We start from the raw sequence: 26,659 nt of genomic DNA, 5'->3' as shown, positions 1-26,659 counted from the left end.
TTCAAGTGCTAAAAAAGTCTTGTCAAGTAAACCAATTACATTTTGTGGAGCCTTTAATGGAATTCTGTACATCAAACATTATCAATATTCGATACAATTTATAGGATCTATCTAACCTTATAAAAAACTAGTTTTAAATTCAATTAAAATTAAACCTGATTTAAATCAGTTGAATGAAATCTAGACCAGATAATCAATAAAGTTAACTATTCATTCTGACTTCACTGAAGGATGTTCACAGATTAATATAAGAGGTAAATCACCAAAATGGTGTCCCGTCTACAAATACCGAAATATAACTTATATTCTTTTGGTTGCCAATCTTGCAGTCAACTGAAGTTGCCTAATTCGTTTTTCTATAATTATGTTGACTAAGAGATTCCTGAGATTATTAGAGAGACATATTCGTTCTTTAACGTTCAGACAATAACGATTTTTAAGTTCAATGACATCTGATTAGAATGTCTGATAACAATACTTGGTGTTAATGTTTATAGAATCCAAGGTCCTTGGGTTCTATTAACTATAATAGACTACCAAAAATCAGTAAGAAGAGGCAATATATTCCTCGCCTTAGAAGAGGACTTAGGTTATTTAGGTAACCGCCTGACAAATAGATGATTTTGGTCCAACCATAGGTTTCTTTGTGATATCGTTGTGCTTTCGCACCAATTCTTCCTTATCTATCTAGTCAACGTTGCTTTCGAGACATTTCGTTGCCCTCATAAAGGATATAATCTAAATCGTATTCTGATAAACCAAGTGTGTTCTGTGAAAATTCTTTATATGTGTTATGTCTTTAAAAGTTGGTATTTTTCAACTGACCAATGGTCAGTTATAATCCTATGAGGTTTCTAAGATAGAATCTAAATGGACTTAATGCAAATCGTTTCCACTTAATGTCCATTGACTGTCATGTCTAGGTGAAGCTATTCGGCTAATATCTTGAATAATTCTTGAATTGGTGTACAGGTGATTGGGTCAAGGGATCTGGTGGCCACTTTACTAGCATATCAGTTAGTAGAGACATGATACCCATTAAATAGATAATATCGTTTGCTTCTTGAAGTTTCGGAGCGTTTGGAAGAAGTTAGAGTTTATTTTGCACTAGAGGTGAGTGAAGCTCTCGTCGTGAGGCTTCAATCGTGCAATTTCAACCCCTTTTGGACATTTTAACATATGACCCGTTTGTGTTATTAGATCGGGATGGTATTATACCTGTAGATCTGTAACACAATGCCGTCTATTTAATACCGATTATACAATGCCTGTATTATATCGTCAAATATACTCGAAGCATGGATCAAGTGCAAGATGGCCTTCATTCCCAAAAAAAGTAAGACTTCACATATGCATCCCGTGTCGATCACATCAGCACTAAACGGTCTTCTATTCAACCAGTCTATTATTACTTTCGTGAACAGACTCCTGATCCCTAAGATCATTATCTCAGAAATCGAAGCAACCACTGCCTCTAAGGTGACAATCTGCAGTACCTCACAAGGAGGAGTATTATATTAACTCCTTTGGAATCTGGGGTTTAATTCGCTCCTCGTAAATCTTAAGTCTATGTGATTCTCGTAAAGGATGGAAATTTCACTTAAAACACTCAGTACCAGGAATTGGCTAGGAGTAAATCCGTCGAAAAAGGGAACTTACGCTCTTCATGAAAAAATACAAGATTGCAGAAATCACTCTAGCTCTTCTAAATGGAGTGGAGCTAAAGCTAACGGATATTGCAAAATATCTGGGAGTTATCGAAAATTCGAAACTCCCATTAAACTTAAATAAACAATTAAGAGTGTTGAAGGTGGCTGCTGTCAAAGTGGAAATCTCTGCAAAAAGCTATCCACCGAAAACAATTTGAAGGTATTCTTTGTATGTCAGCACAAATGATTGATTACTACTTCCTTGCAATCCGGGGGAAAAGAGGTGCTACCAATACTTCTTGTCAGCCGGGACTGTAAACCAGTGGAGACATATGTATCCTCTGCCTCTCCTTGGAATAATTTGACATGGGTTCGAAATAGGGAACCTTATATTACGGTACCACGGGAACTGGTAGCCCACAGGGCAGAGTTTCGTAGTTTGTCTAGTCCGATTACATCGCTAGATGGTGTTGTCGAATCAGCAGAGGTCATCCCATCTGCGTGGTTGTAAACCTAAATGATGTTTCTGTATCTCAGAAGTTAAGCAACGGGGCAGCAATGGTCAGAGATTCGATAGCTTGAGTACTTGAGCAAAGTGTTTGTACATGAACCGGCAGAACCTTTGTAAGAAGCACAAAAGGACGGTAGTGAGTCTTCTAATAAGCTCACCCTCGCAATGCATTTTTTTATGGTTGCTCTGACGTCATGATGATTCCGATTATGTTTTCTGTTCGTAAGTCTGAGAATTGAGGTCAAATAATGACTATGTACATGCTCCGCAGTTTCATCTTCCTCTGGGCATTTAGGACATATTTGTGAGTTGTCCTGCCCAAATGGGTGTAGATAGCTCCTATATATTCCGTGTTCTTTAAGAAATATGGAAGTTTAGTTCCATATCAGTTAGTTTGGCCACACAACAATTGCCAATAGTTTGGAAGAACTACCGGACAATATTGACTACAGCACCCCCAAATCATTTTTTGATAAGCACTTCTCAGTTTTAATACAATTATTAATACTCTGGCCCCTTTTCTTTAACAATATGATGGACTCACGTGCGTGGCTTAAACATGAGAGCAACATGCTCACCTTACATCAACAATAAAATAAGTTAAACCCAGTACCATAAATATCGGATTTCAACTACATTCAATCCTTATTGAAGACAATTTAAGAATTGAGAAAACTATATGTTTACAACCTTGAGCATGTTCTGATTTGTATTCAAATGAAAATATGTATCTTATGAAAGATTTATGGATTTTAAATAATAACTTTTTTATTCTAAAATTTTACTTAAACACTTAATTTGGCCTAAAACTTTTTAAGAAAATATAAAAATTTCCCCTAAACTTGACACCACCCGTTGCCAACTGCTAACAGATATTGGCATTTTTTGGCAACAGCTACTTGTACTATACTATACAGTCACAGATAATTGAATTTTTGTTGCTAATTATTTGCTAAGTGTTACATACTATAATGTAAACTTAAAATACCTTAAAAGAAACGGTACAATTGTAAGTGTCTAACTAATGTAGATATGTTTAAATGTTTATCTAACTTTGTATGTACATGATGATGTTGTACCAGATACTAGAGTACTCTAATAATGGCCCCGGCATTTAGTATGGGATACGAATGAATGTACATACATATGTATATTGTAGTAAAGGTATGTGTAGTTTCGGTCTAGTCTCGTGGTCGAGTGATTAGTATAGTGCTGCTATTGCCCATCAGTAGTTTGTTTTGCTACTAAAGTCACGAGTCTATTATGTGTGATTATCATTAATTTAGCGTATGGTTGCTGGTTCTGGCTCTGACTATGAGGTGTAGTTGTTGTCATAGCCGTATATACCGACGTCACCCTGCTTGCTGGCTGACTGGCTCATCTTCTTTGCTTGTTACCCCAACTTATAGTACATACACTCCCCACACTCTGCTATGTCACTCTTTTTTTGTTTAAGTTTCTTGTGGGCTAAGGAGAAATGCTGTTAACAAAACATTCTCTCTATTAAATTAAACGTGTGTGTGTTTTGGTTTTTTTTTATATCTCAGGTTTTGTTGTTATTTTTTGCTTTGTATTGCTACTCAATACTCTTTATTTTTTTTACTTTTAGTTTGTTTTTATTATGTTATTTGACATTTTGTTGACATATGGTAATTTTTTTATTATTGAAACTACTGGCGTGGAGTACAATTAGTTTGTATGTGTGTGTGTGTGTATTTCTAAAGTTAATTTAATTTTCTTAACAAAATGTGTAGAGATTCAATGATATGTGTGGTTTGTTATCAGCATTAAGTAATGATTTAAATGTTTTTTTTCTGTTTTCGTTTTTTAATAATTGATTGTGTAATTTCATTTGATTTTTCTAGTATTAAACAACTTGTATTATAGGGTATGTAGGGTTTATAGCAAGTCTATATACTTAAGCAAATAAGTTTTTTCATTTAAATTTATTTGCCGAACAAGGTGTTTAGTTCTGTGTTTGATATTTTTTTGTTTATAAAAATAATTTAAATAATTCTTTCCCTAGTCATAAACAAATTTCAAAATTAACATTTTACCGCAATTTTTTGTTTTCAGGTCTCATTAACAAAAAGTCACGAGATTTAATTATTATTATTTTTAATTTATTTATAGTAGGTATTTTTTGTTTTCTATAAATAGCTTTAAATGATTAAACATACGTACAGAAATTTCAAAATTTTGTCATTTTATGCAATCATCAAAAAAATTCTACAGTTTTTGACAGTTTAACAAGTCATTTTCAATGCAATTGTCATTAAATAGAAACAAATTTGTTTCGCCCTTTAAAGAAAATTTTATTAAAACTAGACTCACTTCGATGCCGTAGTGATTACAAACCTTTAAACAAACAACAATTTATAACAATATCGTAAAAAAATTGAGCCATTGAATGCCCTCTAAAGGAAAAAAAGGTGTTAATTGCATAAGAACTCCGCGTGTTAATAGAATAGAAATACACCAAAAACAATCCACTTTTTCTAACACAGTAGAGCACAAAACATTTTATGCTCTCTTTTATTTATTTATTCATTTGTTTATTTTTATGAACAACAATTTTTTTCTATACTTTTTAATAGTTTTCTAAGTGTTTTAATAAAGAAAAGCTCCAAGACCCCACACTAAACAAAAAAAAAAATACTACTAACACACACAATTGCAAATGACTGATAGAAGCAGAGGGAGAGAAAGAAAGAAGCATTCCCACTAAAAACAAAATCCACCAAAACAACAACAAATTATTGAGTATTATAAATGTTAAACAAAGAAATGTTTTCAAAACAAAATGCAAAAGAAAGTATACAATAAATGACAACAAAAAAATAAAAACAACAAACAAATCATACGAAGTAAAGGCATTCGCTAGTTTTCTTCTTCTTTTTCAATTTCATTGTAATAAAAATTTGATTTTTATTAAAAATATACTAACACAGATATTTTAAGAAATTAAGAGAGTTTAATGCGGGTCGTTAGAAAAGAGCGCTTGTTGCTTGAATTATTTTGTCATTTTTCTGTGTGTGTTTATATATTTTTTTTTGCACTAAACAACGTGGATTTTTTGTATTTATGTTATGTGGCTTGTGTTGCCAGATCAGAAAGGAAATTGTTTCAGAAAAATATTAATTTGTGGAGAATATGTACCTTAACAGGGCGTGCTAATACGAGGATAAGTCCATAAATAACCTTTTTAGAACACTGCCGCTAACACAAAGACAGTTATAATGAGTTAATAAAAAAAATACCGCTACCGAAATAAGTTTAAATATACCGATATCTTTCCAACTTTTAGAAACGGTTGTCAACCTTGAGTTGATTATGAATTTCTCATATGAATATTAAAGGGGTTTCAACGTCCATATTTTTCTAACAATTTCTATGAAATCTATTATATTAACGGATGGCAAATTAGTATTTTTGATAAATTGAAATGCACCTAAAAACACTTGTTCATGCATTGGTGGGATACCTTATATAAAGATCTAAGAAAATATTGAGAAACTCCGTTTCCTGGACGTAGATTCTAATACAAACTTTCCAATTAGGGTACCTGGGGGATGTAATATCTCGAATAATATCTCTCTTATTCATTCTAAGGAGGCTTCTCATCCTGCTGTCTGTTATATAAAGATCTAAGATAATATTGAGAAACTCAGTTTCCTCGACGTAGATTCTTATGTAATATCTCGAATAATATCTCTCTTGTTCATTCTAAGGAAGCTTCCCATCCTGCTATCTTGTGAGGTCAGTACATAGGATTTTAGTTTTTCTTCCCACAGTTTCATTTATGCAAGTAGCCGTATTGGTATTCGGACATCCTTACGCTGGTTTTGCTTAGCTTCCTTCTCTCCTCGTTCGCTCTATTTTTGTTTGAATGGCCTGGTACCAATAAGATGCAGTGGATCCACTGGAATAGCATTCGGTTATAGGTCTTTCACAGTCCAACACGTTTTAAATTTAACCTTATCATATCGCTCTAATTGCCGTCAGGTGTCTGAATGCTAGTGTTATGATTAGGAAGACGTTAGTATATTTCGATTTCCGAGTTTTCAATGTAGATCTCCAGTCCGTTTTGTCTCCCAGTTTAGAGATACCCGAGTATTGAACAAATCTCAATCCACTCAAGTTTCGTCAGATGGTAATTATAAATAGACAACTATGCCTCAATCTTACTAAACTTTCTATAGAAGTTTGTGTCTCGATCTCACCAAGCCTTTAATAGAAAATTATGTCTCGATCATTCCAAGCTTTCAATGGAAAACTGCGTCTCGTTGTAACTAATTTTATTATAGAAAACAATGCCACAATCTCAACATGTTTTCTTTGGAAATCTGTGTCTCAATCTAATGAAGTTTTTATAGAAAACTTTGTATCGATTTTGTCAAGTTTTCTATAGCAAACTTTGTTCGATCCCAGCATGTTCAATATTGAAAATTTTGTATCGATCTTAGCAGGTTTTACATAGAATACTTTGTCTCGATTTCATCAATATTTGTATATGAAAATTTATCTGGAACTAAACTTTCTAAAAAAAACAACTTAGTCTCGATCTTAACAAGTTTTCCATAGAAAATTTTATCTCGATCTCATCAAGATTACAGATTACAAAATAAATAAATAAATATATGCAGCTCGATCTAAGTGCCGGTTCACACAGGGAAACTATTGTTGGGAAACTTTAGTTGCACATAGTTGCTGAAACAAAAGTTTTTCTGTGTGGACATTAAGGCAACTTTAAAAGAGAATTTAGAATAATTTTATCAACAAAAGTCTAAATCGGTACTAAACAAATTATCATAAAAACAATGGATCAAAATCTGGGCTAAATTTCATAAGTTTTCTATTGAAGAAACTGTACCTTCTATAGAAAAACTGAGCGAAGACATTTTTGCAAGTTTTATATAGAAAGCAGCAGCTCGATCTCATCTAAAAGCATCATCTATACCTACATATATGTAGCTCGATCTAAGTGCCGGTTCACATTAAGGCAACTTTAAAAGAGAATTAAGAAAAAGTTTATCAACAAAAGTTTCTCTGTCTAAATCGGGACTAAGCAAATTATTATAAAAACAGTGAATCGAAATATGGGCAAAAATTGCCTGACAATTTATAAGAGGAAATGGGGAAGTTTGTCTCTGAAATCTGGTAAGCCTACTCTAAGGTTATTCTTATTAGTTTAAGAAGTACAACTCTCCCTTTTAAACAAAACGCTCTCTTTAGCCACACAACACTAACTCTCTGCTGTAAACAAATCTTTTCACAACATGACAAAAGAGAAACCATAACATAAGATAAGGCTAGTTAGTTGTTGTTATTTTCTATACAAAAAAGAGAGTGATTTGATTTCGAAAGAAGCAATCAAAGAAGAAGAGAGAATATTTTTGTTTTGTTTTTGTTGTTATGTTTGTGTGGGACAATAACAAAAAATATCAATACAACAACTCATCATATTAACAATACTCGTCGTAGCCGTAGACATCGTCATACATACACATGTAGAAATGTATGTCGAAAAAATAAAACAAAATAAAGTGAAGTGAAGAAAAAAAAATATAAAAAAACGGCCAACGCCGTACACACAGAATGAATTGAACATTTTTTCCAAACAACGACACGATAATCATTACAAAAGGCGTCGTTGTTGCAAAAACAACGTTTTCACCGTACTCTCTCCTATTTAACAAAGAAAATTATTAGTAGGGGAATATTTTAATTTTTTCTTTTTGTTTTATAATTATTTTTTTTCTACAAAAAAATATTGTTTATTTGTTTATAAAATAACAAAATTACAAAGAAAACAGCAAACAGTGTTAAACTTATTTTTAAAAAATATTTATTGCTTTAAAAAAAATTGTGTATTGTGAACAGAAAATTTATTTATATGAAATTTTATTTTGTGAAAAAAAACGTGTTTTCAAATGATTATAAATCAAGTGAAAAAAATATAAAAAAATTATTGATTGTTAAATAAAAATTTATACACATAAGAACGACGACGACAAGTAGATTTTGAAGAAAAAAAAAATTATAAAAATAAACATGTGGTTTTGAATCGCAGCTAAAATAAAAATATGAAGAAAAATTTATTTATTAATAAGAATTTAATAATAAAAAATTAAATTAATCTAAAAAAAAACTTTAAATAAATAAATAAAAACAAAGTTTAAGTTTTAGAAAAAAAAATAATAAAAATGGATCTTAAAACAAAGTAGGTAAATACATTTTAATTTATAATTTTGTTGTTTTATTAAAAAATTTTAATTTAATTTTTTTTATAAAAATTTATTTAAATTAGTTATTAATGAAATTAGGTTTTTTTTTTGACAAGTGTCACTGACAACTATTATTTTTGTGTGTTATTGTTGTTGTTATTTTTGTCTCTACTACTACTACTAGCACATACACATTAACTAAGTTCACCAACACTATGAAAACAACAACAGCAACAACATTTTAAAAGCTAAAAAAACAAAATGTGAGATACTTTTTCTTAACTATACAGTCAACAACAAATTGTTTTTTTCAATTTTGCTAAGCGGCCTTGTAGATTTTTATATTTTTTTAGATTTTTTCTATTTTTTTTATAAATTGTTTGCAGACGTGTGCTAATTTTATTATTTTGTTTTTAATTTAACTTTATTTTTTGGCTTCACAATGAATTTTCAATAATAAATTTATTTACTTTACATTTATTACGCAAAATGTTAAAAAAAGAAATCTATTCTATGGAATTTACTAAATTTAAATACAAATTGTGAAATTCTTGAAATATATTTAATATATAAAAATATCTTAAAAGAAATCTTAAAGATTTTCTCTAAGAAATATATCTTTGTTTTTAGTTAGTAATGCCAACTTAGTGCTTTTGTATTAATAAACCCTGTCAGTGTTTAAGTGTTTTGTGTGTCATAGTTTAATTTTAAAATTTTTGCTCAAAATTTAAAATTTCGTAAATTATTGACTAACAACTGTATACTCAATAGGGGTTGCAGTAATTTTAAAACAATTTTACAGTACTTGCCAAATCTTAATGAATGACAAGAGGGCTGAAACAAACAAAAAATCGATAGTGGATTTATCATAATTTTTTAAGGTTTATAAAGTAACTTTAAGTTGTCAAATTTTCTTATAAAAATATCCATACAAAATATTGATTTCATAAAATTTTCTATAGAATGTTATGTCTCAAACTAAAGAGAACCAAGCCTCGATTCTATCAAATTTTCCACTTTTATAGTATGTCTCAGTTTTAGCAAGTTTTCTGTAGAAAACATTGTCTGAAAATTTTAGAAAACTTAACCTAGATCTAGATCTCAGCAAAATTTTGTATAGAAAACTATAGCTCTAACGCAATTTTTATAGAGATTATGACTTGATCTCAGCAAACACTTTTATAGAAATCTAAGGCTCGATCTGAACTAATATCTTATGAAAATTATAGCTCGAACTCAATAAGTTCTTTATAGAAATTCTTAAACAATAAGTTTATTATAAAAGCAATGCGTCATTTTCAGGAAATTCTATAAAAAAAATTATAAAATCTTTTGATTAAATGTTCATGGAATATTTTGAAAAGACTTATAGGTACAAAATTGGTCCTTGAACTCAATCTCTACATATAAGTATACAAAAATGTCAATAAATTTCTCTATTTATAAAAAAATCGATTAATTCTCTCATTATATGGAAACATTCTTTAAAAAGATATGTCTTGATCTCAGCAAAACTTTTAAATAAAAATCTCTTTATGAAACAAATTTTCTTAAAATTTCGAATTTTTTCCTTGAATAAACTATTACTAACATTTTATTGTTTTTTCTGGTTTGCAAATATATAGACTCCTCTTACCTAAACATAAGAATCTGAGAGAAATAGTTTTCCTTTTTTCAACTAAACTGAAAAAAACCCTCTATTTAGACTGCTTATCTTTTTTCCAACAACATACTTTATCTGCTGATAAAACTAATTCAAATAAAAGATATAAATCTTTATATAATCGAAAAACTACTTATATTGATATTTTCCATTTGCACCTTTTTATTAATAGGGGCGTATAGTTTTCATTTTATAATACCTATAACATGTTTAATAGTGTATTTTTCAACATCGGCAAATTTATTAAACTTATGAATATTTTATTGCAATTCCTGGTTTTATAAAATTTTAGTTTCTTAACTATAAGATGTAAACGTGTGTATTGTGCAAGTAACCATGGCAACCCCAAAATTGCACTCGTACCAAAGGAAAAAGTACCGCTAAAGCACAAATGAAAAAAGCACGCGCTTTGTTTACGCAAACTTAACCTTTTCTCTTTTTTATTTTATTTATTTTTTTGTTTTGAATTCAATAAAATAACAACAACAGTAAACAACAAAAAAGAAAAACTTGTTTACATCACCAAATAATACAGAAAAAAAAGAAACATTCTCTCTCTTGCTATTTAGGCTTTCTCTCCGCTATAAATAATAAATACATGTATGTGATGATATAGTTTGGAGCTGCCAGATAAATATTAATAAAAAAATTAACAAAAAAAATCCATATCTTATAAAAATCTTTATTTTTTATTTTTAAAAAAGAAAACTTCTAGATTGTTTTTATACACATAGAAAAAGTAATTTTGAGCTAAAAAATCATTTAAAAGTCAATAAATCAATTGGCAAATCTGGCAGGTTTGTTTTTAGCTTGATTTTGTTGCGGAATTTTTCTGTCATTTCTGCAATTGTTTTTCTGATGTACAGTAGTACATTTAAAGTTAATTTGCCAAAAAAAACAAACACATGCAATTATTAAAAACAATTAGTAATACCTAGATTTTGTTTAAACTTTAAAATAACTCCACCTTCTTCCTAATTAGTACTTATCACTGTTGTGTGTGTCAGTATGTTTTGTTATTATTCTATAGCTGAGAAAAAACTCTCTTCTTTTGTTTAGTCATTCAATTATTTTGTACTTTTTTCTGTTTACTCTCACTCTCTGGCAGTTTACATAGTACCTACAGTTTTATTTTTGTTTTTCATTACAGAAAAATACGACGGTGTGTTATAATTATAATTTTTATTTAAATTGTATTTTAATTTGGATATGTATATATTGTTGTTGTTTAACTTAAGTAGCTTTAACATTAGCATCAGCTATCTATATGTGTGTTTTCTGCTGTTGTTGCTGCTGTTTGTATGACTAAATGTTGTTGGGTCCGTCGTTTGTTAGAGGTTCGTAAATTGTGTTTGCATATTTTCTTGTTTATCACAGTCTATTGGACAGGGGGAGACAAACAAAAACAGAGAATACAGATAAACAAACAAGACAGGTCACCATCATTCGTACTAGTAGTTTTCTTTTTTTTAGTAGTATGTAGTAGTAATTTAACTCTCAGTTACACATACTCACTGTTATACGCTGGAGCTGCCAGATTTAAGATATTAAACTGATTTAAGACTAATCTGTAGTCCTCACTATAGATCAGTCTTAAGTCTTAACTATAGATCAGTCTGTAGTCTTGACTATAGATCAGTCTGTAGTCTTGACTATAGATCAGTCTGTAGTCTTGACTATAGATCAGTCTATAGTCCTCACTACAGATCAGCCTTAAGTCTTGACTATAGATCGGTCTATAGCAACCTTGACTATAGATCGGTCTATAGCAACCTTGAATATAGATCGGTCTATAGCCTGGTCTTGACTATAGATCAGTCTATAGTCTTGACTATAGATCAGTCTATAGTCTTGACTATAGATCAGTCTATAGTCTTGACTATAGATCAGTCTATAGTCTTGACTATAGATCAGTCTATAGTCTTGACTATAGATCGATCTATAGTCTTGACTATAGATCAGTCTATAGTCTTGACTATAGATCAGTCTATAGCCTTGACTACAGATCAGTCTATAGTCTTGACTATAGATCAGTCTATAGTCTTGACTATAGATCAGTCTATAGTCTTGACCATAGATTAGTCTATATTCTTGACTATAGATCAGTCTATAGTCTTGACTATAGATCAGTCTACAGTAAAAAATAAAGACCTATCTTTCACTAATTTCGGCATAGATCGATCTATAAAACAGTCTGTACTCTTGACTATAAACAAAATTCTTTCTAGAAAATCTTTTATTTACTAAAATTAATTGGCAACCTTTTATTGTACAATTAAGTTGTATTATAAGAATAATTTCTCTCATTTTAAAGAGAGTATCACATTCACTTGTTTAATAATACTAACACAGTCATATATATTTTTTTGTGTAATTTTTTTTTATTTTTATTTTAATTTTATTTTGTTTAATTCCATATTTTTCTGTTGTTGTTATTGCTGCTGTTTTTCTACACCGTGATATTGTATTCATTCGTATAATGGCGTCGTTTGTTGTTTATTATTTAATATAATATAAATGTGTATTTAGTTTTGTTGACACTTTACTGTTGTTGTTGGTGTTTTTATTATTATAATTTTTTTCAAAATTCTACGCGCGACATTTTCACTGTAAACACAACAATGGAAATAAAGAATAAAAACAACAACAACAATAAAGAAACTTGGAAATGGAAATGGAAATGACGTCGCAATTTTCTTATTATTTATGTAGAAACTATTTGAGAAGTTTAAGTTAATTATAAAATAATTATGTAAATTGTTAATATTAAACATTTATAAGGTTAGGTTTTATGTAATCAGAAACAAATCTTAAACACATTTATTTGTGGATCGGATTATACCTATAGATTAACCTATGATACTATACCTATAAAGATATCTTTCGGAAATTACTGTCGGGTTTTTTATATATGTACATAACTATCACTTTTTCGTTTAGAAATGTCAAACAGTTTTTCATATTATTTTATATCGAATGCTCAAAGTTCAGAATTTTTTTTCGTATTTAATTTATTACGATTATATTAAAAACTAGTATTGGTCATATTCATTAAGTAGTCCCCATTTTATTTATTGACGTTCATAAATTTTTTGTATTCGAATATGATAAGAAGAAGGGGTATAAAGACAGCAGCAATACTAACTACTCTAAACTATTGAAAGATTTTAAATTTCAATTATTTTTTTTTCTTTTCAAATATCTCCGATTTATGTATGCGTAATTTAAAACCTTATCTCTACCTCAGTGACTGCAATGACTTGAGTTTTATTTTTTTATTCAATATACAGTATATCAGTAAAATATACAAAAAAAAAAAAGTGTTGTTAAATATGACGCCATTTGTCTTAAGCTTACAAAAGTTTTATATTATAAAAGGAAAATAAACAAATTTTATAATAATACTCAATGTAGGGTATTTTAAAGAAAAAATTAACAAATAAACCTATTTCTAAATCTATTAATTTGTTTGTGTGTGTGTAGGTACAATGTGTGTAAATTTTAATAATTTTTCTAAATTAACTTCAATTTCATTCATAGATGTCATTCAAAAAATAGAGACAAAACCATAAACAACAATGATTTCTATGTAAAACTAGTTGAGTGTAATTTACAAGATAGACAACATACCTATATACTGACATCTGTATGTATGTAAGTATGTACTGTTGTTTGTTCAGTAGACGTAAATGGTTCATTTAATATGTAAATATTCATTTATAATACAAAAAAAAGTACCAAACAAAAATATACACGAAAAAAGAGTACAAATTTGAGAGAAACGTGATTAAAAGAGGAAACCCGTTACACGACTCTAACAAGTGTAAAAAATAACATTTTGACTACTTTGTTGTCAATGTTTTTGTATATTAAACTTACAGAGTTGCCAGTTAAAGCTTTGTAATAAAGTTAGGGGAAAATGTAAATCATGGCATATCCCTCTAGAAAAACAAGAACAGTTGTTCTCAACTTAAGTACAAATTGAAACAGCTGATGTAGAAGTTTCGGGAAAACTTTATTTAGGGATTCCCCTTTATGATCTAAATGGCAACTCTGTATGTTATTGATATTTAACATGTTTATTGGAGCTTGTTGTTGTCTTTTTATAAACGTTTTTTCGTTTGTATGATTTTTTCCATTTTTGTTTTATTTTATTTATTAAGTGTTACCGTTGTTTATGGTTCTCCTCTATAATATATGTTTGACATTGTGGGGGTCTGTCTCTTGAATACATGTGAATTTGTCAACTTGTGTAAATATGGTTAATTTAAGTTCTCTTCTATGTCACACACAAACACTTTTTTTCTTTTTTCTTTCACTTATCATGCCCAAAGTGGGTGTCTCTCGTTTCTCGTTATCACAGTGTTGTATTATTTTTAGTGAATTTTAATTGTATTTAAAAATTGTTTGGTTAAGAGAACATAAAAATGAAGAGTATGTGTGATTTTTGTGGTATAAAAAGAGTATATAGTTTGTATAATAATTTATGCGCACATGTGGTAAAGAGGAAACGCGTCATTAATATAAATTATAAAAAAAACCTGCATATTTTTTTGGTTTTTCTTCACTTTATTATTAAACTACACCCATACATAGTGTAAAATAATAAAAACGATGGGCTTGTTTGTTTATGGTCATATGTTAAAAACAACAACAATAACAAAAAATTAAATGTATTTACTAACAAACCTATTTAATTTATAATAGTGGGGAGGGGGTATTTAAAAAAAACCCAAGGGATTAAACCTTTTTTATGCATTTTCTTGTTTTTGTAAATCTCTACTATATAAATAACATGTATAGTTATTATGTAGGTATCTAGTGCAAAAAGAAATTAAGAAAACATATGACTTTTGACATTTACTTACAACTACAATAAACTGCATTTATTTTCAGTATTAAGCAGTATTTATATAAAATGTTTGCAGTGCTAACAAATTATTAACGGATTTAGACGTTTTTTTAGTTCCAAAATGAATATTATACAAAAAGTTCAGTTTCACATTCGTTTTAAAAGAATTATCAATATTTCAACGACAAATTTGGTATTTTGGACTTTATTGTAAATAGCAATTATCAGATTTTTTGAATTTTTATAAAAATTATCAGACAGACCAGATGGCGACTTAAATGTCAGTAAAATATCGATTTATTACTATGTATTAAAAAAGGTTGAAAAACCGTCAATTGAAAAAGTTTCAAAAAGTCGTAAATAAAACTTTAAGCTATGGTTGTCATATTGTATGAAAAATATGTGTCTTACCCCATGTCTATACTTGACAAATATTTATCACAACATTTAACAAAACGTTAGCATTTCTATTGCAATACTAATGCTATTATTTATAAAAACAATGTATATTTTGCAAATAAACACTAATTTAACAAAAACATTTTTAATTGCTCAAAAAAATACACAAGTTTTACAATAAAATAACATTTGTTAGCCAAGACAAAGTTTTCTTCACAATTGTTCTGACAACTTTGGCATAACACTGCTACAACCCTAATAAATACCTCATATTTTTTATCTTGATAGCAATTTAACGTTTAGCATAGCAAAAATTTATCAAATCTAGACATGGGCTTACATTCGTGTGACTTCTGTTCAATTTGACCTAGAAAAACGCTTAAATTTCAACACTGCTACTAAACATGTTGTTCTCTCTCTCTTTCTCTGTCCACCTATTACACGCACTATTTCATTTACATTTTAAAATAACAATAAAAACAACAAACAATGACAATTTTAGCGCTATTAAAGTAATAACATGCCATCTCATCCTTTTATTGTTTGAACATTTTTGCAAAGGAATTGTTTGTTTTTACTCTCTCTTTGTTAAATTTTTAATATAACTCTTCTCCAAGAAAAACAAAAACAATTTCTTTGTAGCATAAACAAAAATAGAACAACAACAAAAGAAAATTTTGTTATGCGCAGTTGGTGTTTTTTCCAATTTCCTTTTTCATAACATAATGAGAGCTTAATGTGTTTACTCTTAAAAAGCTTTTCCTTAGCTCAAATACTTTTGTTGTTTTGTTTTTGTTGCTTGCTTTTTTGTTTATATATTATAGAATAACTTTGTTGTATAACTATATTTCTCTTTGATTTCCTTGTGTCAACAGAACAGTTTGTTTTTACTTATTTTCTTCCTCTCTCTCTCTCGCATTCTCCGGAAAATGAACTTTGCCATCTTTGGTTTTGTTTACCTTTAAGTAACTATGGCGACTTTAATGCTTCCGTTTTTCTTTTGTTGTTTATAAGTATGGTATGTGCAAAAAAATATACAACAATAATAACTAAACTAACATAACATATTTTTACTTAAGTTTTTGTTTTTCTTTTAAACAACAACCACATTATAAGAAAAATTGAAATTCCTTTAGAGGTTACTTGTGTTGTCTCATACCTCCGGGTATATATTATTTGTGCTAAAATTTGTTTTCTTCTTCGTTGTTATAGTTTCATTTTAGTTTATTTTTTGTTACTGTTATTGTTCTATATATTATATCTGTTTCTATGTGATTCTTTTTTTTATTTATTTATTATTATTTTCGTGCTTAAAGTTTTTTTGTCGTTCATGAGTGAAGGTTGTTGTCACTACAATTTCCTTATTATTAGCGTGTGTGTTGTGTGTGGTTTTGTTCTAGCATGGTCTAGTCGACCAGCCATAATTTGTTGTTGTTTTGTTTGTTTTTCTAGTATGTATATAAAGTGCAAATAATAAGCTTTTCTTATTCAATTTATAAAATATAATTACTTTTTTTAACCAAATATCAAATCATATCGTTGCATTGTTTAAATATGCAGTGTTGACATTTTTAAGTGAGAGAGAGTGGAAGTGGGAGTGTAAAAACTATGTAAACTTACGCAGTAAACATGTTGTTAAATGGGCGTTAGCAACATTGTTTACTATATTAAAATTACACTGAATAAAATTTTATCACATAAATACTTTAACATAACTTTAACTAAAAATAATTTTATTATAAAAATTATTTATTATAACATGACTGACGTTTTATAATAATCTTCAAAATACCTATGTACTTTCAAACACGAAACAAATTGAGATTCGCGTAAACTTTAATGGTGGGTATGGTTTGCAAGAATTTTTGTTTATTTTTCTTTTTTTGTGTAAATTTTTGTTTCTGTAGACATAGACAAACATTTATACACAAACTAAATTATCTCTACCTATTTAGTTTACGCAATAATTTCCTATGTACCCTACAGCAGTGTGATGGGGAAATTTTAATTTGAACTAATTTTTTAACTAAGTCAAGATGTTCGTCCCTCTGTCTGTTGTTACTAAATGAAATTTTTCCAAACATTCACCCCATTAACACTTATGGAAATTAGTCCATTATTTGGTGGGTATCATTTGGACCTGACCACATGCTGATCATATATTGGGGACGGCATGGTCTGTGCGGGACCAATAGTGTCAGAGCAACCCTTGTTTTTCACCGCAGGTGCTGTATATAAATTACGATCCTAGGGATCCTGCACATATGTATGTATATTTATATGCTCACCTTGTATACATAGAGCTTCTACCTTGGGGAAGCATCCAACTATGTGATGTTAAAGTTGGGATGATTACTCCGATGACATTCTAGGAGGAACTGTTTAGTCAGCATGACATTATGTTCCATGATTGGAAGGACCTTCGTTTCCTCGTGTAGGTGGTGCTCCGAGGTTATTTGCATGCAGCCCGTTTAGGTCCACAGGGCAGTATTTTGGCAGCTTAGCATATTTCTCCACTGGGTATCACTCTGCGAAGGAGATCACACTGGAGCAGTATAATTGAACACTGAACCGTCTATTGTTTTACAGTTAGCGAATAAGGTTTCTTTGTCCATCCTTCTATCCTTTAAGTGCTGACGGCTAGCATTTTGAGGATCATGTATTGGCATTAACTGAGTTGGTAAATAGGCGCTCAAAGTTGACTCTTAAACATTTTGGGTGGTTCGCAGTCGTTATTTGAACTCCATCGACTATGACGCCTAAATTCATGTTTACTTCCTTCGTATGTTCTATGGCTGAACTGCATCTGGAGGAGGAGCGCCTCAACAGTGTGACAGGAGGGAAACAGCCTGTAGGATTGTCCCTCTGTCACGTTTTCCCTGGTTTTAAATCCGGGATCAGGCATTAGGTATTATCAGGCTGTTCGTTGACAAGTTTAAAACCACTGTCAAGTACTTGAATCTCACCTTGCCAAGGTGTTTCAGCATCAGCCTGGATATGCCATCGGGGCCAATTGCTTTGGATGGTTTGTTAACATTGATGGCCTCTGCAACTTTAGAAGTGGTGTAGGTGTATGTAGGGTGTATCTTAAAGTCGTTACATTTTCTTTTAGTGAAAATATAAAAAAATATGTATACAAATTACGTATACACATTTCAAAGTAACAGACATTTTTTTATAGATAATACAAGTTGAAAATATAATTTTAACACATATAAAAGAGAGGCTTATCTTATCAATTAATTTATCTATCTGCTGATGTATGGTTCTTATATGTTTTATACATTGTTTATTAGGTAAATGTACATAGTCGTTGTATACTTAAAGTAGTAGTTTCTGCTAAGAAAAATTATCTAAGAATTCCCAAACAAAAATATTTTGGGGTTTACAGTGGGGCCACCCGTTCGTAGCCGCTATCGCCAAACAACATTTCACGTGAAATACATACATACATATTTTCTCTTTTCACTTTTTTCGTTTACTAACTTTTTAGACGTAAAAAAATCGCCTGTTGTTAAATTACTTGATTTTGTAAACAATGAACAGCTGTTCATTGTTTACTTTTAAAAAGTAGTTAGTTTGAAAGAATCCTAAGAAATACACCTAGGCCACTATCTTAATGCCGTTTGGGAAACACTGTTAGACTATTTTGTTCTTTGCTATTTGTTAGCTAGTCTGTTTACTTGTTCTGCTGTTTGTTGTATTAGTAGTAGTTCTGTATTTGTATACTTTATTTCAAAAATGCGTAAATAAATTATTTTTGTTGTTGTTGCCGCTGCTGTTTTCAGTTTTTTTCTTTTTAAAATTCAAAACTATAGTATATTGACTGGCTGCAAAAGATTTTGTTGTGTATTTGTGTTTTTCTTGCTTTTTTTGTTTAAGTAAAACACAAACAAGAAAAAAACTTATCATACAATTTTTTGTTGTTAAACTTAGAAATAAAAAGCAAAAGGCAAAATAAATACAAACTAAAGAAATCGTCTTGCTAAAACAAAATGTTCTAATTGTTTTAGTTCAGTTGACAATGTGACTTATAGACCAAACAACCAACCAATTTAATTTTCTTTTTTGGTTATAGACGCCAAAACACACAACCAAAACAACAATAAAAATATAAAAAATAAAAAGAAAAAGTATAAAAAGAAAATCAAGAAAATATATTGTTTAAAAATAAATTAAAAAAAAAAAAGAAAATTGTGTATTAGTTTTCTTTAAATACACTAAAAAAAATTGAAAATGTACGTTTTTCATACATAAATAAATATTTATAGCATAAAATTTTACATACAACTTCATGTATGTATGTAGTATGTATGTTTGAATTAAATGTGTATTAGTGCATAATAATATTATGTATTATTTATAGGAATTTTTTTTTTGTATTTTATTGTTATTGTCATTATATATTTGTTTGTTATATAAACAAATTGCTGTTTTTTCTAATTATTAAAAATTAATTAATTTGCCGTTAAAATTGTTTTTAATTGAAAGTAAGTTTTAAAAGAATTCTTTAATTTTGTAATTTTTTATAAAAAAAATAATGCATTAATTAATGATTATCTAAGAGTTTTGAAAAAAAGTGAAAAAAAAACGTGAAAGTGTTTTTTGTTAATAAAAAGCCGGGGAAAATTTTGTTATTTTTAAATAATTTAAAAAAATTAATAATTTGTAATTAAAAAGTTTTTTTTTAACATTTTTGTTTTAAATATTTTTAATGTGTTTTTCATAAAAATTTTCAAAAAAATTTCAATTCGAATCGAATTTTAAAAATAATTTTCAAAATATTATAAGTTTGACACTGAATGCCTCCGCAGGTTATTTGGTAGTGTTGTAGACGGTCGATAAGGAGTTTGTGGTAAAGGGACTCTGATAAAGGAACTCGCAACAGTCATGATAGTGGGCCAACAATATATCTTAGGTTCTGATGTATGAAATTATACTTAAATAAAACTAAAATTAGATTTTTATGAATCCTCATGATTTAGAGATCAGCTTTAAATAATTTCGAACATAATTTCGGATTTTCTTAGTTAAAATATTACATTTTTTTGCGATGATCTGGAGTTTTTTCATTAATTATAAGCTTTTAAACTTAACAAAAAATTCCAAATTTAAGTTCGAATTTTCGAACATATTTTAAACAAATTAATTTAACACCAAAAACTACATTGAAAATATTTCAAAAAGTATTAAATTAATTTAAAAAATATTTTAAATTTCATGAATATTTTAAAATTATATTCAAAATTGTTAATTTCGAAATTGGAAAGTGTATTAAATTGCACTCAAATAAAACTAAAATTACATATATTTTGATATTAGAGATCATTTGCCTAATATTTTCGAACATGTCTTTAAGAGGTATATTCTGAAATTCAAAAATAACTAAATATTAAGTGGGTCCCTAATTTTTCATTTTGTTATATAATTATTGTTATATAATTATTTTTAATACATCCTCACTATTTAGATTTTTGACAACTGACATTTCTTCTCTATGCTATAAACATAGTTTTGAAACCATTTATTAACAAATATCTTTGATTGACACTAATTTCAAGATTTAAAAAGGCAAATAAGAAAACAATTTAAACTACTAACTAAAAAGCACGTGTTGTTTTAATTTAAAATTATATTTTTTGTTTTCTTATAACAAAAAAATAATTCTCTCATAATAGAGTATAAATATCAAATATGATAAGATAATTTGTAGGTCATGCAAATAAAAACCTTAAATACATTAAAAAAAAGGGATAAAATGTTTATAAAAAATATTTGAAAAGTAAATGAAATAAACAAATTTGGTATTAGAGATAGGGAAAAGCATAAGTAAACAAAAATTGAGGGAGTCTTTAGAGAAAGAGAACAAAATTTTGTTATTTAGTTTACGATGTTAACGTGATGAAACTTTGTAATATTGTTACATTAGATTTCCTTTTTTTATTTGTTACTTTAACTTTAAATATGACTCATGATTTTTATTTGATTTTATTTTTTCTTCTTCCATTTTAGAATGTCGCCAGACAATCCTACACAAATATTGACGACTCATGACTTGAGCCAATTACGTACCTTACAACAAACAGTGACAACAGCTACCGTAGTGGCAGCCGCTTCAAATGGTCTAAGATATCATACGGCTGGGACACAACAGCAACAACATCATCCACAACTTTTGACAAATACTATAAATATCACCTCTTCAGCAGCGACAGCAGCAGCAACAATATCTGCTCATACAACAACCGCAAATAATTTCAATAATCTTTTGGCAGCCGCCACAAAGGCAACGTTTCTAAATTCATCTACAGCACCAGCGTCTTTTAATGCAACCACCATGCCAGCCACTTCGAAATATGTGCTACTGCAACAAAATCGTAACGGTCAGTTTACAGCATACGATGGGACCACAACCGCCATTACGACTAGCAATGGCAATAGCAATAACAATGGAACGTCTCAGACAACGGGCAATATTGTATTACTAGCAGCAGAACCTTTAGATGCCACCACCAACTCACACAATGAACATCATCACCATTCGCCTCACCAACATCACCAGCAGCAGCAGCATGTCATAACGACTTCAACAACAAATGACAATGACGAAGAGTTACGTTCTCTAGCCTGGTTGAACAATTCCAATTTAATTAAAGAAATTGTAACGACCACAACTCCCACCAGCAATACTAGCGGCGGCAGTAATAGCGGCAGCCATCCAAATAACACCACCCCTCAGAAACGTCCTCTATTGAATAATACCAATATTTGCATTGTAAATGCTGCCAATGCTCATGACTTAATTGAAGAGTTGCCTCATCATGTGGCCGGCGAAGAGCAAGTCATCTCGACAAATGTCACAGGTGGCTGTACTACTGAATTGCCGGCTGAAACACAAATAACCACTTTAAGTGCCAGTGATTTTCAGCAGCAATTCAAACGTTTTAGTGCCGTCGATTTAAAGGATACAAAAATTTATGGCAACATTGCGGCCTTAGGGGGTGCTACAACCACAGTGCATGTGGGTCCCAGTGGAACCACCACTGTGGTGGAGTATAAAGCGGGTACGAATTTTCTGCCCGCCAGACAACTTTTAAGCAACTCGAATGGTGGTGGTGGTGGCGCTCACCTTAATGCCACCAATTTAAGCAATAGTCATTCTAATAACAATAACAACAACAATTCTTCCCTTGTGCCTTCTTCATCATCATCATCTATAACCGGTGGTGGCAATAATAATACAACAACGGTAGTTGTAGCTACCAATCACACTGGGTCCAAACAATTAACACTGCCCAGTACTACTTCAATTGTTGCCAATGGCAATAGTGTTGTTAATGGCAGCAACATAGCAACGTCGATTACAACAAGCAGCAGTAACAATGTTACTACTAACACAGTTTATCAAGGTCATAAAAATAATTCTACTCCCGTTTCGAGTAGCAGCAGCAGTACCACCCATCATCCACACAAAAAATACTTAAGAGAGAAAATGAATGTTTTGGATCAAGGTGGCGGCGGTGGTGGCAACTCTACCACTATAACGTCGAATAACTATAATAACAATACAGCTTCTTCTGTCTTGTCCGTCACGTCGTCTGCTTCTCAAATTGCCACAGCTGTTGGCTCAACTATTACCGTAGTCTCATCACCTGCCTCCTCAAATACTTCACTCTCCTCCTCCCTATCGACGGCAGCTATTAATGGTGGCAATAGTCCACCTTTAAGTAAAACATCTTACTTTACTCTAAGTGGTTCATCAACACCTATAGCTCTAAATTACAGCAGCTCAAACTCCTCAACCACAGCACCATTTATAGCGGTTTCTTCAACTAACTCCTCGTCATCAGCTGCTTCGCCCACAACACTGACAACAAGTGTTATACCGCCCGGTTATACCTTAGTTAGTCATCCAGCTTTGCCTCTCGTTACAAATTCTCCTGCAGCTACACATCAGCAACAACAACAGCAACATCATCAAGTAGTGGTGTAAGTTAATTTTAACTATTTTCATAATTTTGTAAAAACTAATTGTTTATTTATTCTCTATTCAGTTCCTCACCAACTCTAATGGTTTCACCAGAAATACAAACACAACCTCAACATACAACCAAAGAATTTTATACACTTAGTAGTACACCTCAACAATTGCAGCATCATTTACAGCAGCAGCATCAAGCAATACGCAGTCCTACCTCTTTTTCCAGTTACGATAATGATTCTCTTAAAGATTTTGAAATATCCAATAGTAATTCAAACATTTCAAACCAAAGAATTAATAATTCTACACCTCAGCAACAACAACAGCAGCAGCAACAGTCACCTCTAACGCCAAAATCATCTTCCTCCTCATCGTTAACCATTAATACCAACCAGAATAATATGCAGACTACACCGCAAAAGCAAAAACATACCAATAAAGTGCCATATGATCCATTGGTACACACACACAACAAACCACCCTATAGTTTTAGGTAAGTTATCCTGAGTTTTTTTTTTTAATGCAATAGGGAATAATTGAATTGTTACATTTCATTACAGTTCCTTAATATTCATGGCCATAGAGGGATCACAAGAGAAGGCTTTGCCTGTTAAAGAAATCTATGCGTGGATAGTGCAACATTTTCCCTATTTCAAGACTGCACCTACTGGCTGGAAAAATAGTGTGCGTCACAATCTTTCATTGAACAAAAGTTTTGTTAAAGTGGAAAAAGCACCGGTAAGTAAAATAATTTAATAGTTTCTTAATTTTAAACAAAATTAACAAATTAATTAAATTATTTTCTCTAGAATATGGGCAAAGGTTCCTTGTGGCGTGTCGAACAGCAACAAAGACAAAATTTAATACAAGCCCTTAATCGTTCACCCTTCTTTCAAAATTCATCGGCTGATAAGATTAGTCTGAAAAGTCCAGGTGGTGGTTCGATAGGCTCATCACAGGGCTATGATGTTTTAGATGGTTCCAAATCATCGACGACATCTTCATCACATATCAATTCACGTTTCGATCCAAATCTATTTCCCAATCTATCGAAAGCCTTTAAAGACATCAGTGATGTAGTGCCCGATGTTCCTGATGATGAATATCCGTCCGATTATAGTACAACCAAAACAAATCATCTTACTAACAACACTAACAACAACAAATACAACTACCCCACAAATAATCCACAAAATGTTCAAACCAATGGCAATTCCCACAACAACAACAATAACATCAACGGCAACGGCAACAGTGCGAACAACACAAACAATCCCTCTTCCATAATGGGTGCTTTTAGCAATTACGAAAGCATAGAACGCTTGGCCAGAGATTGCGGTGCTGATAGCATAGACGATGTAAATGCCGCTACTGCTATGTTGGCTTTAAAACACGGACCAAAAGTTTTTGCCGAAACTTTCCAAAATGGGTAAGAAAAAAAAAAAAGAAACATTATACATTTTGTTTACACTTGCTATAATCTTATTGTTGTTTTGTTATATTTATTTTTAGATCACCTGTTATAACATCTTCACCTAGTGAAGATCATACATATTCCGCTGGTGGCGGTGGCAGTGCTGCTGGTAGTGGTGCTTCTACCCCATTAATCAATGGTAACTCATCTTTAGTTTTAAATGGCAATGGCCAACCATCATCACAACAAGGCTGTGCAGATAATCAAAGTAATTGTGCTTCATCAGATGCTGCCTACGAAAGTAGTGAAGAATGGTGAGTTTTCATATTCAAATTATCACAAAATTATGAGAAATAGAGGCTTTTGGAACTTACAAGTTCAAAAATTTTTTAAAATTTTAAAAATTTGTTTAATTATTATTATTTATTTACAGCCACAATATCACACCAGAAGAATTGGAAGATCAACAACGTCACCGCGATGGCGTAGATGCCTTACTATCACTTTCTCTATCCTCAGGTATTGATACTAGTTCTACAACCACCAATAGTCAAAATTCCAGTCTTAGTTCCAACTCACCGATTAAAAGACCACCTTCTACCACCGTCGAGGAAGAGCACATCATATCCACCTTGGATAGAAATAGCAATTATCATCATAATCAACATCATCAGCAACAACAGCAGCAACATCATCTAGCACAACAACCACACAACATGAGCAAAATGGCCTTATTAAGTACAGCAGCTGCAAATCTATCCTATGCCACTTTAAATGGCAATTCCAATAGACATTCAAGCTCATCCCTACTCGATGAAGGTTATAATACACAAAGTTACTTTGGTTCCACCAACAACAACAACAACAACAGCAATACCACCAACACCAATGGTGCCACACACAACAACCATAATCATCATCATTATGGTGGTTTGCATCATGCTTTGACACCTCAAAAGAAACCAAAAACCTTGAGAAGTTTGCGCACCAAAATTAAACGTAAAGCTCCCTGGATGAGATGAACTTGGTAATGAAATCAAAACTAAACAACAGAGGTAATTTTTTTTAGAGTTTTTTATTGTATCTATAAACATACATATTTCTAAAATACACTATCATCTTAACAACAAATAAAAAGAAAAATTAATTAAGATTAAGTAAATTAAATTAAATTAAATTAAATTTAAACAAAAAATTAGCTGCCTTTTGAGTTGCAAATATTTTTATTAAATAAAAAAACAAAACTCCCTCCCTCCTACTTCCCCTATATTACCTAACACTTCCATCCCTGTTACAAAAACATATATATACATATATATTTAAATAAATTAGAAATTATTATATATATTTTAACCAACTTAGTAAAAGAAAACATAAAATTTGTTAAAAAGAAAAATGTTACCACAACTTTTTTTAGTATTTAAGTGTTTATTATTACAACAACAACAAAAACTATTGTTTTAAACTTACTTTATTTCATTTCTCTAAATATATATATAAACAAAAGAAAAATATAAAATATTTATACACTTAAATTAATTAATGAAAAACTATTTGTTTGTTAAACATTACATTTAAAAGTTTCAATATTTAAAAGTGTTAAAAACGCATTATTATTGAAAAAAAAAATAAATAAAAAAAAACAAAGTTTAATAGTAAATTAATTTAAATACATAAGTAAAAGAAATAAATATATACTATATATATAAAAAAATATTATATACACATACATACTATACATATGTAGAGTATATTTAGCGCCTTATGCAAATCTAAAAGAAATAAAACAAAAATATATAAACTAAAATACTTAGTAACAAAATCAAAATAACAAAAATTATATTAAAAAAAAAAACTATAACAAATAAAACATTTATATTAACGTGCTCAGCGTCCTTACATAACAAAAAATAAAAAAATAAAACAACAGCAGCAACAAATGCTTATAATATCTATAAAGTTT

General features: G+C 30.2%; 1 protein-coding gene across 5 annotated transcripts in view; it reads left to right on the top strand.

Moving 5' to 3' along the window:
• LOC119604841 (probable serine/threonine-protein kinase DDB_G0282963) overlaps positions 1–26,117 on the top strand; it is a 66,627-nt gene extending 40,510 nt beyond the window's left edge. For 2 of the 5 annotated variants that reach the window (XM_037957713.1, XM_037957714.1), the window contains exons 2-7: positions 21,314–23,290; positions 23,356–23,775; positions 23,843–24,020; positions 24,092–24,711; positions 24,795–25,010; positions 25,130–26,117. In XM_037957713.1, the coding sequence (XP_037813641.1) occupies positions 21,315–23,290; positions 23,356–23,775; positions 23,843–24,020; positions 24,092–24,711; positions 24,795–25,010; positions 25,130–25,718 (3,999 nt within the window). In that variant the 5' untranslated portion in view covers position 21,314 and the 3' untranslated portion in view covers positions 25,719–26,117. Of the gene's footprint in view, positions 1–7,778; positions 8,388–19,515; positions 19,540–21,313; positions 23,291–23,355; positions 23,776–23,842; positions 24,021–24,091; positions 24,712–24,794; positions 25,011–25,129 lie in introns of those variants that run through there. The other 3 variants (XM_037957712.1, XM_037957711.1, XM_037957715.1) reach the window with 3 other exon arrangements.
• Positions 26,118–26,659: the final 542 nt, after the last annotated feature.

The sequence above is a fragment of the Lucilia sericata genome, unplaced genomic scaffold, assembly GCF_015586225.1.
Source record: "Lucilia sericata isolate MDLA Ls3-8-SP2 unplaced genomic scaffold, ASM1558622v1 Contig000438F_arrow, whole genome shotgun sequence".
In the NCBI taxonomy this organism is placed as follows: Eukaryota; Metazoa; Arthropoda; class Insecta; order Diptera; family Calliphoridae; genus Lucilia; species Lucilia sericata.
Note: the sequence above shows the minus strand (reverse complement) of the source record. Positions and strands in the feature narration are given on the sequence as shown.